Below are 14,798 nucleotides of genomic sequence, written 5' to 3'. Positions count from 1 at the left end.
TGTTATAGTACCATCCTCGTTGATGAGATAGCTAGCAATTACAGCAGAGTGTCATGGAAGAACATGAATCGAATTCCGCGCTACTCAACCTATGAAAACGTGGCACCACACCCACTATGAGTAGTCAAATCGATCGGGCATCAATGCCGGCGCGGCCAACGTCCAGCCAAAGATGCCATAGCACACCCACGCACTCACAATCTTCACCCAACTCGCCCAATACGTCCTGCCCACCGGGACGAACTTCTCCTCGCTGTTATGCTCTCCGACAATGCTTTGGGTCAACAGCGTTGCAATCCAGGCGGTGGCAAGCATGAAGATGATGTGGAACACAGCGTAGTTATACTGTGTCCGGTTCTTTTCATCGTCGTTCTTGTGTGCCGGGGAGTCCTCGTCGTCGTCATCGTCGCTGTCGTCCAAGGCCGACGCGGGCAGAGCGCCAGATTCCACGGCGCGACGGAGCGCTTCTTGCCGCATCTCCCTCCGACTCGCCGGCTGGGTATCGACCAGACCATGACCGCCGTACTCCTCTGTTGGGAGTTGGCCGTATCCTGGCTGACTGGAGCCCATGGCAAGACCGTAAGTGGCCGCACGTGTGGTGGTGTATGCGCACGTGAGGAACGTCACGACCGCTCCCAGCACGATGCTGGCCGTGCGCGTACCTGTGGCGCGGACGAGAGGATTGCAATGCTGGTCGTCGGGCTCCATTGCAACTGCGCTCATGGTGAGATACGTGCAGTAGATGGACACCGTGGCTGCCTGAGCCAGGCCAGCTCGGGGATTCGATGCTTGGATCGCGGGATGGATTGACAACACGCTGGTTCCAATGAGGAAGAGTAGGTTGATCTGGGAAGGGTTAGCCGTTGGTTCCACACTGACGCACAGTAGCACACCAACCGTAATCGCAGACTGGTTCATGGAACAGCCAGAAGACGCAAAGAAGATGTACATGACAATGGTCATGGCCAAGCTGCCCAGGTACATTGTCAGGGTGGAGCCAACCAAGATGCCGCGCCAGAGGCGGGAGTCGGTGTCCTCGATCTTCTCAATGCAATACTCGGCAAAGGTGTGCGCCAGATCCACGAGCAACACCAGGCCGAGAAGCAGGAAGAGGATGGCGCCGACCAGTGCGACGTAATTCCCCCACATCTCATAGAAGCTGTTGGGAATGAAGAAGGTGCCAACGATCAGGGCGAGCCAGATGACAATCTTTGGGCCCCAGAAGCCATTCTGAATTGGAGCACGTTTGTCCTTGGAAGTGTTCACGCCAATCAATAGCACGGCCAAGAGGGCATGGAGGAGGCCGAGTGCAAAGTTGACGCGGTGTACCGCAGCGAAGCCAAAGCATTGTTTCCCCGCACAGTCGATTGTCACGTAGTCGAGGAGGACTCCCTGCAGTTTCGTAACCGCCCAATCCGTGAGCATGAGCCATGATATCAGCGAGTTGATGAGCAGTATGAGAGCGTAGGCGATTCGAGTGGCGACGCTATTGTTGCATTTACTGGGGTTTCGAGATCAGCGGAGGATGGCGGGAGGCGGAGGCGGAGGAGGATGGGTAACATACCCGCAGGCTGAGCAGACGGCGGAGCATGTTGCTATAAGAACTGTCAGTCATGGTCGGATGGGTTGATGTGGGAGACTGCAACTCACCGGCGCCACAGCATGATGCGGCAAAGGTCATGAGCTGCATGAGAGGTCAGATGAAGTGCGGCACTGGTCGGGCGATCTCATACGCACCGTGCCCACGCTGGGGATCGCCAGCAGCGGCAGCGATAGTAGTGCGCCCATCGTTGAAGCAGCAGGCGATGTGCACCGGACGATGATGAAGGCGGGGATGTGTGTGAAGGCGATGCCTGGCACACTGGCTGTCGAGTGGTTGCGACGACTTTACATCACGCCCCGGACGCGGGCTCGGCCGGCGGGAAGAGCCGCCGGGGGAGGCGACTCCGAAGCCGCCAGGCCTTGGCGTTGATGTCGACGGAAGAATGAACCAAGTCACACGTTCCCTGGAGTTGTGATTCAGCTGGTCGGAGCAAGGCTATCAATTACATTGACATAAACTGCAGCAACGGATCATCTTTCCTGATAGATGCATTGAAAGTGGAAAAGCGTCCGTCCCACGCGGCTAGCCGTAGCTTAGCCCATAATTTCAGGGTCGCTCCTCCGTCCTCCGCATCAATCAATGGTGTGGACACATGCACATCCGCTCTTCGCTTACACCCACTTGCCACCTTCACCTCCCTTTGCTTCAGACGCATTGATGATTTGTACATAGATCCACGCAAGTCTTGTCCCTTTCCCTCCGCCTGTCTCTTCGGTCGACTCGTACGCGTGCCTACTCCTTCCCCAACTGCAATCCGACATCGCAGCCCGACGATCGCTCAATCCTCCCTCACCCTCCCCAAACCACCGCAAACATGCGCGACCCTTCTCCCCCCGAACAAACTCATCGCAAAGCTCGCATCATCTCCGTCGTTGCCGCCACGGCCATTGCACTCGCCTGCGGCACCAATTATGCCTTTTCCGCATGGGAACCACAGTTCGCCGAACGGCTGCAATTGTCCGCGACCCAAGCCAATCTGATTGGCAACTTTGGCAACATTGGCATGTATGCGATGGGCATCCCGGGCGGCATAATTATCGACTCCAAAGGTCCAAGATGGGGAGTGCTGCTCGGGGTGATTGGGCTCGCAGTCGGCTACTTCCCTTTGCACAACGCATACGACCAAGGGGTCGGCAGCATGAGCGTGCCAGCGCTGTGCTTCTTCTCCCTCATGACGGGCATTGCCAGCTGCACGGCGTTCAGCGCGGCATTGAAGGTTGCCGCCATGAATTGGCCCAACCATCGGGGCACTGCTACGGGTATACCATTGAGTGCTTTTGGCCTAAGTGCCTTCTTCTGGACGACTTTGTCGGCATTCCTGTTTCCCGACGACACCTCGGGCTATCTGATGCTTCTCGCCGTAGGGGCGACGAGCCTCGTCTTGCTCGGCATGATCTTTCTCAAGACGGTGCCGATGCAGTCGCAATACGATGCCGTACCTACAAGTGAGCGACCGGGCCTGGCAAGGGCTGATAGTAATCCGATGAGGAAGAGTAGGTCACACTCCCGCAACGCCAGTGTGTCGAACGACATGGGTGAGTGATCCACACCAAATTGTAATATCTTCAGGGCCTGACTTTTCTCTAGCAGAGGAGACGTCCTCTCTTGTCTCGTCAGCTCCCGGCGATATACAAGACGGCGAAACACAGTCTCGTCACGCCAGCAAGCCCGACATCACCGGCTGGAGATTGCTCAAGACGCCGCACTTCTACAAGCTGTGGATGATGCTCGGCATTGGGTGTGGTGTAGGGCTGATGACAATCAACAACATTGGCAACAACACCCGTCAGCTGTGGCACCACTGGGATGCGGGCGCCACTCATGAGTTCATCCAAAAGGCCCAACTGACGCAGGTTGGCATTCTCTCCCTCATGTCCTTCGCCGGCCGCCTGAGTTCCGGCATTGGCAGTGATTGGCTGGTGAACCGCAACGCAAACCGCCTCTGGATGATTGTGACCTCTTCGATCATCTTCGTGCTGGCACAGACAGTCGCCATGACGCTCGAGAACCCCAATTACCTTTGGCTGCTTTCTGGCCTGACTGGCCTCGCCTATGGCCAACTGTTCGGCGTCTTCCCTGCCCTGGTCGCTGATGCGTTTGGCACCGCCGGGATGGCTATCAATTGGGGTGCAATGACCTTGGCTCCCGTAATATCTGGCAACTTCTTCAATCTCGCGTACGGCAGCATTCTCGATCAGCACTCCAGGCTCGAAAATGGGCCGGATGGGAAGCCAGAGTTGATATGCAACCTCGGCAAAGCATGCTACTCCTCCGCATACTGGATCACTTTCTTTTGTGCAATTGGAGCCATTGTGTTTTGTCTGTGGGCGATTCGGGGACAGAGAAGAGAGCGCTCGCTGGAGGAGAGGGAGAGACTGAATCGGGAGCATCAGCCGTGAACGTGACGAAGTACATTTGTTGTGCTATTCGATAGACTGGGCGCTTGGATACCCATCCTATAGCAGAGTGTGAATATAGCAATTCTGCTGATGTACGAATCTGATGTGTACAAGAAGGTCACCTGAGGAGCCGATTTCGGGCGTGCAAGTGCCGCGTTCTCTTTCCTTGCTGGGAAGACTGTGGGGAAGTTTGACGGCACTCGTTCCGCGGGCAGGGTAAAGGGCACCGAACAGCTGCAGTTGCATTGTGTGTTTTAAGTACTACTGATCAAGTCAATAACTCGTCGACGATTAAATCCGCACACTCCAGCCCGTCCGACTACCTCACACAAAGACCCACGCTCCGCCGTTTCCCATACTTCCCACGACGTGAACTTCAAGATGGGCGAGCCCTCGAACGGAGAGGCTCCGAAGGCGTCCGTACACTTCTGTGTCCTTTGACAGCGGTTGACTCGCTGACTCGTATTCACAGGATGTATACCGCGTCCTTTGCATTCTTCGAGGCGCTCTGGGATGTACGTGAAAGGCGCAAGATATATCAATCCGGTCCGCCGCTCTCTAACCAACCGGATAGGCTGGCGTAACGCATTGCTTCGTCAATCTTGGATCCGACCACCCGAGCATCATCGAGGCCATGGTGAAAGGAAAGAGAGACAAGGGAGACAAGTTTCCCAGGATCATCACGTGCCCTAACGTAAGTGTGGTTGATACGTTGCAGTTCTACGAACGTCTCACTCATTGGAATCCCGTCGTTGCAGGAAATGGTGGCGCTTTCCATGGCCGATGGCTACGCACGTGTCACGAACCGGCCCCAATGTGTCATTGTCCATGTAGACGTGGGTACGCAAGCCCTCGGCCAAGCGGTGCACAACGCATCCTGTGGCCGTGCACCTGTCTTGATTTTTGCGGGACTATCTCCTTCTACCATCGAGGGCGAGTACCGCGGCTCCCGGACGGAATATATCCACTGGATCCAGGATGTGCCAGATCAAAAGGCCATCGTGGCACAGTATTGTCGGTACACGGGAGAAATCAAGCGAGGCAAAAACGTCAAACAGATGGTCAACCGGGCGCTCAGTTTCGCCACGAGTGAGCCTCGTGGTCCGGTGTATCTGTATGGCACGAGGGAGGCCATGGAAGAAGACATTGAACCCTATGAGATCAATCAAGAGCACTGGGGCCCTGCTGAACTGGGAGCATTGACGCCGAAACAGCTCGCGAATGTTGCCCAGACCTTGGTTGATGCAGAGGGGCCTTTGCTCATCACCGGCTACTCCGGACGAAATCATGCGTGCCCGCAGGCGCTGGTCGAGCTGGCCGATACTGTCAGAGGACTAAGAGTTCTCGATACTGGGGGCTGCGACATGAGCTTTCCTGCAAATCATCCGGCATGGCTTGGCATGAGACATGGCGTCGACGAATCCATAAAAACCGCCGACGTGATTATCGTTCTGGACTGCGACGTTCCCTTTATCCTCACGCAGTGCCGACCGAAGGCCTCGGCGAAGATCATTCATATTGACGTTGATGCGCTGAAGCAGCAGATGCCAGTCCACTACATCAACGCAATGGCCAAGTACCGAGTCGATGCCGAGACTGCGATCAGACAGATCACCAGCCACATCAAGGACCAGTTCTCGTCCAAAGTTACCAGCCAAGTCTTCGACGAGCGCTGGTCGAAGCTACAGCAGACCTACCGGCAACGTCTAGAGAAGATTTCCAAAGAAGCGCAGCCTGGCGAAGATGGCATGTTTGGGACGTCGTGCTTGGTGAGCCACGTGAGGAAGGCGTGTCCGCCGGACACAATCTTCGTGGTGGAGGCCGTCACCAACGCCGTCTTCACATCCGACCAAGTGCAAGCAACTATTCCCGGTTCGTGGATCAACTGCGGGGGTGGAGGGCTTGGGTGGTCTGGTGGGGGAGCTATGGGCGTGAAGCTCGCCACCGACTTTCAACATGGAGGTGCTGGCAAAGGCAAGTTCGTGTGCCATATTGTCGGCGACGGCACGTATCTGTTCAGCGTGCCGAGTTCGGTGTACTGGATTGCGCAGAGATACAACATTCCTATCCTGACAATTGTCTTGAACAATGAAGGTGAGCGAATGGAGAGGAGCCATTGAACAACGGTATGATACTAATTTGGGGTGATCAGGTTGGAATGCGCCTCGAAAGTCCCTCGAGCTGGTGCATCCGACGGGCGAAGGGTCAAAGGTCGACAACAAGGCACTCAACATCTCCTTTGCCCCGACGCCCGACTATGCCGGCATTGCCAAAGCGGCGTCAGGAGGACAGTGCTGGGCGGCGTATGCTGATACTGTTGGCGATCTCGAGCGACTGTTGCCGCAGGCCATTGGCGCCGTTCAAGGAGGAGTTTCCGCTGTGCTGGATGCGCATCTTGGAGGTCCGCAAGGGAAGTTTGGAGGCGGCAAGGCGGCCTTGGTTGGGTAGAGATCTTCACAGTGCGGTACATCATGTCCAGCCCGTGTCATGCAGTAATGGTACGTTGAGCTTGCTGCCTGAGGCCGAGATTGTGAAACGGCAAGGCGACGCCAGGGCGGCAGATCAGGGTCCAGGGCAATGTGTGGAACGCTGAACGCCAGGCGACCGATAGGAAATGGCGATTGCCTGGCCCGCGTGCAAAACCCCCTTCGCATTCCTCAACCCTCTCTCTTCCAACCCTCCGAAGTGTTCCCCTCTCTCCGACTGTACCTCTTCCTTCCGAAGTGCACCTCTCTCTGCCCATCGTCTCATCCATCACTCTCCAAAGCATCGTCACCCGCCTCGCCCGCCATGGACAAATTCAAGGCCTTTACCTCCACCGTCTCCAGCAGCGTCACCCCATTTGCGGCACGCAGCCAGCAATGGTTCAAGGAACAAACGGGCAATGCGGAGGCTCAGACCGAGCTGCCCCACGACTACGTCGAGCTGGAGGTGCGCATCGACGCCCTGAAGGCCACGCACCAGAAGCTGCTCGCGGCCACCAGCCAATACGCCAACGAGGCCTACGACTACCCGCCCAACATGCGCGAGAGCTTCCAGGACCTGGGCAAGAGTATTGGCGAGAAGGCAAGTGAATACCATGCTACTCAACGCCAGCGTCAAGCATGCTAACCCTCGCACCCCAGGTCTCTCTTCTCTCCAAAGCTGGCAGCGCTGCTGAAGCCCAGGCTGCTATCACTGCTCAACCTTCAACAAAACCGCAGCCTAAGACCTTTGCGCACGCCATTGCCCGCGCCTCCCTTGCCGGCTCGCAAGCCATCGCTACCGCCACCCCGCAGGGCTCCAGCGTGGAGGACCCGCTCGCCCAGGGGCTCGAACGCTTCGCTATCGCACAAGAAAAGGTGGGCGAGGCCAGACTCGCCCAGGACGAGCAAATCCAGACCAAGTTCTTGTCTGGGTGGTCGACAACCCTCAATATCAATCTCAAATCAGCGGACAAGGCTCGCACCGCCGTTGCCAACGCACGTCTACAACTCGATGCCGCCAAATCGAGGGCCGCCGCTGGGGGAAGACACGAGGAGGCTTTTACAGAGGCGCAACGCAAAGCCATTGAGCAAGCAGAGGACAACTTTGTGGAGAAGGTCGACGAGGCCACGGGCATCATGAGAAATGTTCTCGACACCCCCGAACCCCTGCGGAACCTGGTTGAGCTGGCCAAAGCGCAGTCGGAGTACCATTTCCGGGCCGGCGAGATCCTCGAGGAGGTTGCTAAGGAAGTCGGTGAGATTCAGCAAAGTCAGGAGAGCGCGTATGCCAAGAGAAGGTCAGAGGTCTGATCAGTTAGAGTGCGTTTGAAAAATGGCAGATTAAGCGATGGGGTTGAGACTGGACTTAGGGAATGGAGTGGTCTGGATTGCACTTCGCGGAACGCCCCTGTAAGCAGATCGAATCGGCAGGATACTAAGTGTCACGGCAATTCAAGCGTACGACAGAAATGCAATTTGACGGGTTTCTATATCGGCAAGACCTCATGGAGACTCGTAACATTTACTGCCCATCGGTTGCATCTCATTTACTTCTTGCTCGCAGCGATCGCCTTCGATCTATCCTCGCGCACCTTCTTGACCGACGGGCGCTCCGAGACCCTCTCATTCCACGCCCAAGCCGTGGGGTACTTCTCCTTCCATTCATTGGGGAAGTCGGCGCCCATGATATGCGGCGGGCTCAGCAACAGCCAGTGCCAAGGCATGAAGGCCAGATCAGCGTAGGTCAATTTGTCGCCAACCAAATAAGGTGTGCCAGTCTTCTTCAGATGGGCGTCAATGACTCCAATTACGCGACGGATTTCGTTGCCGTAGCGGTCGAGGCATGAGTCGATCTTGTCCTGATGGTAGAGCGTGAACCAGGCCTGTCGTAGACCGATTAGCTTGTGCTCCTCATAGGGCTTCCGTCCTCACTTCGACTTACACGCTGACCGAAGTATGGGCCTAGTAGAACATAGAGTAAGCGCTGGTTTCATGGAGGAGTGAAGAGAAATAGACCAACCTTGACCCGTCTTCTGAAGCTCGAACCATGCCTTTGTGTCGTACTTCTCCGGAACCGACGTGTAGCTCAGGCTGTTGTTCTTGTCGTGACTGCCGAGAGTCAGCATCATGCCCGATGCCTCACAAAAGGGCATAACTTACGTCTCCAACAAGTAGTCAATAATGGCGCCAGATTCCCACAGCTTCAAGCCGCTTTGAGGGACTTCAATGGCCGGCACTCGGCCGTTGGGATTGATCGATTCAAACGGCTCTTTTTTCAAGTCGCCCTTGTGATGGGTCAGCACATTCACCCACAGCACTCCCGGACAGGAAGACTGACGAAATCCATCATGATGCTTTCGTAAGGAACGCCGAGTTCTTCCATGATGATGGCGACCTTCCATGGGTTGGGGCCCTAGTAGATGTGAGCGGCATGAAGGAGAGGCTGGGCATGGGGATGACATACACCGGCGTGGGAGTAGAGCTTCACTGGTTGAGTCATTGCGAGGATGGAAATAGGATCAGTAGATTAGACAAATTGTTGTTGGGATGGAAGAGGAAGGCCAGCGCGCACGCAAAGGAATTTGTTTGTCTTGCCCAAAGGCTAGTCTGGCCGTGACGTCTACCACTCGTCACACCCCATTCGCCACAGCCAACGCGGGATCGTCGCCGGCACTTTCATCAAGGTGTTTGACGCCCAAAGCTTATACCCGGATTTTTGACCAGAGTAAAGTCGAGACCATGTCTTTCACGCATGGTGCATACCCTAGCTGTCTCCCTCCACGGACGGCATGCATCCTCTCCCCAATCAACGCTTCCCCGCCTTCTTCTTCGACTGCACCACTCTGAAGTTGCCATTGGTCTCCTCCCTGCTGCTGCTGGCAGGAACTTCCTTAGTCTTCTTCGCAACCTCACTCCATCCGCCCGCCTTGTCCACGTTCGCCGTATGCGGACTCGCACTCTTCGGCGGCGCAAAAGCATCGACTAGCCCTTTGTCGGCCAATTTCTTGCGTCGGATAAACTCCTCCGCGAAATGGCGCGAGTCAATGGTGCTCGACGCGCCGTGCACAGCTTCCGTGATGATGTCGGAATCTTGCGGTAAGGCGACCAGGTTGCCAACAAAGTCATCGGCTAGTAAAGGTTAGCATTTCAGTCTGTCAAGTGAAGCTGGTGTTAAGAGAGCCACCTACCCGCAATGCCCTGATTCAAGTCCGGCCGCAATTCGCCAACCGCCCATTTCCTGAACTCTTCTTGCGCGTTCATGCTCCCAGCACTTGGAGTCGCAGAAGACTTGACCGGCGTTTTCTTGGCCAGTGGCGACGCTGCTGCTACCGGCGCCGGCACTGCACTGGGCACCACACCAGAGCTCACGGCCCTCGTAGGGTTGGCCACGGGTGCAGTGACGGGAGTTTTGGTCTTCCCTCCAGCTCCCACAGTTGTCCAAGCACCACCAGCGGACGCGGGTGCTGCGACTTTGCCGGCCAGGTTGGCGTAGCTTTTCCCGCCAACAGGACTTGCTACGCCGCCCGTGGCAGTCGCTTGGGCTGCAATGGCCGCCGCTGCCAACTTCTTCTTCCGCGTTTCCTCCTCTTTCTGAATTTGCGCCATGCTTTTCGCAGCAGCTGGTCCACTGACTTTCTGGGCGGCCTTTGCCCAGGCAGTTGCATTGCCAGCGGCGCTAGCAGATGGAGACGCCGCGGCCCAGCTCGCGGATGCCGGGAGACCGGGGGCCACAACGCTCTGCGCCTGGACTTGGGCCTCCAGTTCTCTTTGCAAGGCAGCCCGACGAGCAGCAGAAGCCAGTTCCTCGGCCTCCGCCGCTTTCTTGGCCTCCATCTCTTGGATTTCCTTCAGCGACGGTCCTCTGCTTGCTTCGTTGAGCTCTTTTGCCCACGGTGCTACCGCGCTGGGCGTGTCCGCCGACGATGTCTCCGACAGCTCACGCTGCTCCGTCTGAAGCTGATCTGCGACACTTTGTCGACCTGTGCGCTGCGCAGCCGGGGCCGGCAGTGGAGACTCAGATGGTGCGGGAGGAGGAAATGGCTGTGGAAAGCCCGACTGCGCCTGAGCGGGCGATTGCTGCACCGAGGCAGCTTTCTGCACCTGCTCGGTCAAAGACAGCTCGCGCTGCCAAGCCTGGTCTTCTCCAGTGGTCAAAGGCGAGCCCACACCGCCCTGTACCTTTGAGCCCGCACTCGGCCCTGTCGCATGTCCAAATCGACTGTCAACTTTGCCCTGGAGCTGCTGTAGTTGCTGTAGCCGTTCGTTTGTGACGGGTTGGTCCGACTGCGTCGCATCATGCCTCTCTTGCTCTTGTCGTAGTCGGGCACGATCGTCCAACATCTGCTGCACCTGGCGTTCGTGCTGCTCACTGATTTGCTGGCTGGAGTAAGGCTGTCCGGAGGCTCCGTACGATGCCTGTCCAGCTTGGCCGCTATGGGTCACGCGATCGGCGATACTGGGAATCTCTTCTTCTCGGATCTGGCTCAAATTATCACCACCCGCGCCACCCGGCCCCGAAGCAGCCCCTGGGGAGCGGAAGGAGTTATCGAAGAATCCGGGTGTCTGGCCCTGGGAGCCTTGGTTTGGACTGGACTGGTAAGCCGCAGTGTTGGGACTGGCCATGCTCCCAAAACTTGGCTGTGAATGCAGAGATTGCGCGGAAGCGTGATGTTGCAATTGACCACTTCCTGGCATCAGACCCCCGCTGTGCTGGGGATGGCTGCCATGGTGTATCTGTTGCTGTTGCTGCAACCGCTGTGCGATTTGCGCTTGGGCCAGATGCTCCTTCTGGCGGGCCATGAGGTACTGTTCCTCCTGCTTGCGACGTTCCAACGCGTTCTGCTGCTCCGCTGTGAGTGTAGTGCCAAAAGAAGGAAAGCTAGAGGCAAAAGGGGGTTGTGCACCCCCAGAGCCCGCAGCAGACCCAGCGGGGCCGGAACCCGCCCACGCATTTGGCCCGTTGTTTGACGGCTGACCATGGGGGATGCCAATTTGCGGGACCAGGAAAGGCTCGCGTGAGTTGCCAATGCGTCGAATGAGTTGAGCAAGTGGTTCGTATTCGGGATCTTCATACTTCTTGACCAACAGTTCGGGCGAGAAGAAACCCGCTTTGTACCAATCGTGCATCTCCAGACCAGACCAAGGCCCTTGGGTCTGGCCTTGAGGATCTCGATAGATCCACCGCATACGATCAGGCATGACCATTGTACGCTGTTGGGTCTGAGGGAGCTGATTTGACGCAGAGCCACCCGACGGCGCTCCGTGTCCTGGACCCTGGTGTTGGCCAGCGCCTGGTTGAGATCTTGCTGATTCCTGAGACTGCTGGGATGACTGGCCAATGGGTGGCTGAGGCTGACTCGGTTGTCCGGGGGCACCGAATTGTCCAGATGCTTGGTCGGAGCCGCGCTCTTGTTCCATCAAAGATCTCGAGGACTCCCCAGGTCCAGTGGAGCTGTCGCCCGAGCGGTCGTAATCCTGCTCGGCCTGTCGCATTTGCTCTTGCATCGCGGATGGGAACAGAGTCCCCATTCTACTGCCAGCGTAAGCACCCTGTGGTGAGAGCATCCCGCCGCCACCAAGTCCTGACAGGCCTGGGGATTGCACATCTCCGAGTCCACCAGCGAAGAAGCCACTGCCAAAGGCGCTGGAAATACCAGACGCCTGCCGAGTGGGGGTGCCTATCCCGCCGTGCCCAAGGGGCCATGCAGCCGCGCCGGACATGCTGTTGAGCGAACCAATTGGTCCCAGTCCAGGGAATGCACGATTCGGCCCAGCGCTCGACGTCTGACTGCGGTCGCCTGCAGAACCATGCGGTAGACCGGTGCGGCCCAGGTTCGGGAGGGCGCCTAGGCCGCCAAGACCCCCATAATGCTGGGCTTGCTCGCTGTTGAATCCCCCTAGGCCAGGTAGTTGGCCATTGTGGATGTCGTCAGATCCTTGGTCTTCGGTGAGCTGCTCGATCCCATGCTGATCCGGAGATTGGTAAGGGTTCGTGTCTGTGGGACTCATGGGTTCGTTGCCACCTCCCGCTTGGCGTTGTTGTGCCGGCGTCTGGTGGTAGAGGCCATGTCCAAGTCCCTGGGCATTATTCGAGGTCATACCAAAAGCACCGAACCCAAAATCCTCACGCAATTCGGATCGAGCAGGAGTTCCAAATCCGCGCAGGCCGGATGCCAATTCGGCGTTGCCCGACGGAAGATCTTCGTCGCCTTCGTCGAGTGCGGATGATGTGAGGTCTTGAGTCTGCTGCGATCTCCAAGATCCATTCTCATCCACCCGAGACAGGTTGGACATGCTCGTCTTGCGCTCGACGGGCTTGGGCGTGTCATCTTCGGTCGCGTCCTTATTCAGCACGTTCTTGAACCGACTTTCCGCCCGGCCTCCAGTGGCAAGACTGGGTCGTTTGTCGCCCGAAGTGGCTGTTTGGCCGAGGCCAAAGTTGCCAAACGACCCCATCGGCGACATGGTGGCACTCTGGGGCGTGTTGGACCACGGCGAGGAAGGGGCGCCGAACGCAGTGCTCAAAGGGTTGGTAGTGGTACGCTTCATGGATGCGAAGGGTCCCTGCGAAGACTTGTTCTGGCCCTCCGAATCCCGCTCCGATGATTTGGGCGCGTCTCGCGTGTCGGCTTTGTCGGTTCTTCGGCGCACCAAGGATGGCGGAGGCGAAGGCGCCCTCGGCTCTTCGCGATTGAAGCCAGTGCCCGACGGGGATAGTGGGTTGGCCGGGTATTGCGAGAACTCGTTCGTCTCGCGGCGACGACCGGACCCTCGCGTGGTGGACGGCGACAAAGGCCCGTACGCACCGGGAGCTGTCGCCTGGCCAGACATTGAGGCCTTTCGACCACCCTGCATGCCATTCGATTGCTGATTCTCCTTTGCAGTGTTGGGCGGTTTGAGCGGCGTATTGACAGAAGTAGTAAAGAGCTGTGCATCGTTAGTAGGTGCATAGTATTCATGTGCAATCCAACAGACTCGTACCTCGCGCTCTTCATCGTCCATTTCGCTCAGGCTGATGGGCTCAATGCTGCCGTTTGCATCCCAGCACATATCGGGGCCGGATTGGGTGTCTCGCGATTGTTCGCTCTTTCCCCAATTCGACCCCGCCGAAGCACTTGTAGCATCGGGTCTCCAGCCACCAACGTAGAGATCCGCCAGGCCATCCTTCAGCGCTCCAGGCACGTGGTGTTGTGATTTATACAAGTCGAGCAATTGATCCCTGGTATAGCGTAGGTCGGGCATGGCGCCGTTGCGATGAGGCGGGACGTATCGTGGGGGTTGGGTTGGAGTGCTGGCGTCTTGCGGCTGGGTGGAGGAGGTGGCCGATACGTGGCCTGATGGTCGACGGAAGGTCTGAGTGGCACCGTTCGGCCGGCGGGACCTGAACGTTGAGTGTCAGCAGAGTGACGATGCAAATGCGCAGATGGCAGGACACGGTGGAGGTTCATGCACGAAAGCGCCACTTTCCCCAACGCGAAAGCGGGTGCCGAGCTTCTTACGTACCATTCTGTGCTTTCCCGTGTAGCATTGGAGTTCTGTGAGGCAGCGGAGGCAAAAGTGGGCGCCATTTCGATACGAGCGTGGGAAAGACTCGACTCGAGGGGGAGGTTGGGTTGATGTGGGAAGTACTAGCGAATTCCCAGGAGAGAGGGTTGACGAGGGAGGAGGGTTGCGGGGATGGGCGTGCTTGCGATATGGAAATGTACGTTGCTGATGGGACTGTGGTGTGCTTGTCGATGCCGATGTTGTTGAAAGGGTCGAAGACACGGAAAAGCTCGAAACGGAGTGCTGCGTAGCTCGTGAGGTGAATTTTAGCGCGACTTCCCACACTTGCCGATGAGGTTAAAGGGGCGCACGGGCCTCCCGGCACGCGACTCGCCCTAAATCAGGTTCTTGTACCTTGCATGAATCGTGGAGTACAGCCTCTCGACGAGAGATATGGCAGTATGTAGAAGGCGGGATCGTGTCACTGCACGGCATGGCGCCTGTGATCACGTCAAGAGCTTCCGGCATCAATCACAAGCGTGGTCCACCTTCATCACGAGCTACTCCATCATCAGGGTATGCCATCGCGTGTCCATTGTCTCCTGCCGGCCATCTGCTGTTTGTCCAGCGTCCGCCATCCTCCTGGCCCCTCCTCCAATCCATTGCGTGCCCCGTCAGGCACCTCTCTCCATTTGAAGAGACGAGTGTACGGTGTGTCTTTCTTCTCAATGACATCAACCACGAGGTCACCGAGAACCGGCAAAAACTTGAATCCATGCCCACTCCCGCCATTGGCAACAAGCAGGTTGTCGGTGTTTGGAACATAGTCGATGATGAAGGAGTTGT

The 14,798-nt window shown here is 57.3% G+C and overlaps 6 protein-coding genes across 6 annotated transcripts; 3 read left to right on the top strand and 3 right to left on the bottom strand.

The window, feature by feature from the left end:
- Positions 1 to 62: 62 nt before the first annotated feature.
- BDY17DRAFT_303981 (serine incorporator/TMS membrane protein) lies at positions 63 to 2,178 on the bottom strand. The gene is made up of 5 exons (XM_033734668.1): positions 1,738 to 2,178; positions 1,651 to 1,684; positions 1,565 to 1,595; positions 898 to 1,501; positions 63 to 846 (listed from the first exon to the last, which is right to left on the bottom strand). The coding sequence occupies exons 1-5, from the start codon at positions 1,786 to 1,788 to the stop codon at positions 115 to 117; spliced, it is 1,452 nt and encodes a 483-aa protein (XP_033586055.1). The 5' UTR covers positions 1,789 to 2,178; the 3' UTR covers positions 63 to 114.
- On the top strand, positions 2,179 to 4,240 carry BDY17DRAFT_271720 (major facilitator superfamily domain-containing protein). Its single transcript, XM_033731954.1, has 2 exons — positions 2,179 to 3,138; positions 3,191 to 4,240. Exons 1-2 carry the CDS (start codon positions 2,418 to 2,420, stop codon positions 4,000 to 4,002), a joined length of 1,533 nt encoding a protein of 510 aa, XP_033586054.1. The 5' UTR covers positions 2,179 to 2,417; the 3' UTR covers positions 4,003 to 4,240.
- A 13-nt stretch (positions 4,241 to 4,253) lies between these two features.
- BDY17DRAFT_303976 (acetolactate synthase-like protein catalytic subunit) lies at positions 4,254 to 6,649 on the top strand. Its single transcript, XM_033734667.1, has 5 exons — positions 4,254 to 4,418; positions 4,475 to 4,517; positions 4,577 to 4,696; positions 4,761 to 6,096; positions 6,155 to 6,649. The coding sequence occupies exons 1-5, from the start codon at positions 4,384 to 4,386 to the stop codon at positions 6,448 to 6,450; spliced, it is 1,830 nt and encodes a 609-aa protein (XP_033586053.1). The 5' UTR covers positions 4,254 to 4,383; the 3' UTR covers positions 6,451 to 6,649.
- BDY17DRAFT_303973 (BAR domain-containing family protein) lies at positions 6,650 to 7,966 on the top strand. The gene is made up of 2 exons (XM_033734666.1): positions 6,650 to 7,068; positions 7,128 to 7,966. The coding sequence occupies exons 1-2, from the start codon at positions 6,793 to 6,795 to the stop codon at positions 7,776 to 7,778; spliced, it is 927 nt and encodes a 308-aa protein (XP_033586052.1). The 5' UTR covers positions 6,650 to 6,792; the 3' UTR covers positions 7,779 to 7,966.
- On the bottom strand, positions 7,967 to 9,014 carry BDY17DRAFT_303971 (glutathione S-transferase). The gene is made up of 6 exons (XM_033734665.1): positions 8,932 to 9,014; positions 8,806 to 8,880; positions 8,628 to 8,752; positions 8,488 to 8,576; positions 8,410 to 8,429; positions 7,967 to 8,350 (listed from the first exon to the last, which is right to left on the bottom strand). The coding sequence occupies exons 1-6, from the start codon at positions 8,965 to 8,967 to the stop codon at positions 8,015 to 8,017; spliced, it is 681 nt and encodes a 226-aa protein (XP_033586051.1). The 5' UTR covers positions 8,968 to 9,014; the 3' UTR covers positions 7,967 to 8,014.
- On the bottom strand, positions 8,999 to 14,299 carry BDY17DRAFT_39533 (uncharacterized protein). The gene is made up of 4 exons (XM_033738341.1): positions 13,971 to 14,299; positions 13,449 to 13,848; positions 9,656 to 13,394; positions 8,999 to 9,596 (listed from the first exon to the last, which is right to left on the bottom strand). The coding sequence occupies exons 1-4, from the start codon at positions 14,033 to 14,035 to the stop codon at positions 9,274 to 9,276; spliced, it is 4,527 nt and encodes a 1,508-aa protein (XP_033586050.1). The 5' UTR covers positions 14,036 to 14,299; the 3' UTR covers positions 8,999 to 9,273.
- Positions 14,300 to 14,798: the final 499 nt, after the last annotated feature.

Source organism: Neohortaea acidophila, assembly GCF_010093505.1.
Source record: "Neohortaea acidophila strain CBS 113389 unplaced genomic scaffold BDY17scaffold_11, whole genome shotgun sequence".
Classification (NCBI taxonomy): domain Eukaryota; kingdom Fungi; phylum Ascomycota; class Dothideomycetes; order Mycosphaerellales; family Teratosphaeriaceae; genus Neohortaea; species Neohortaea acidophila.
The sequence above is the reverse complement of the archived record's forward strand: the minus strand, read 5'-3'. Positions and strand labels throughout refer to the sequence as shown.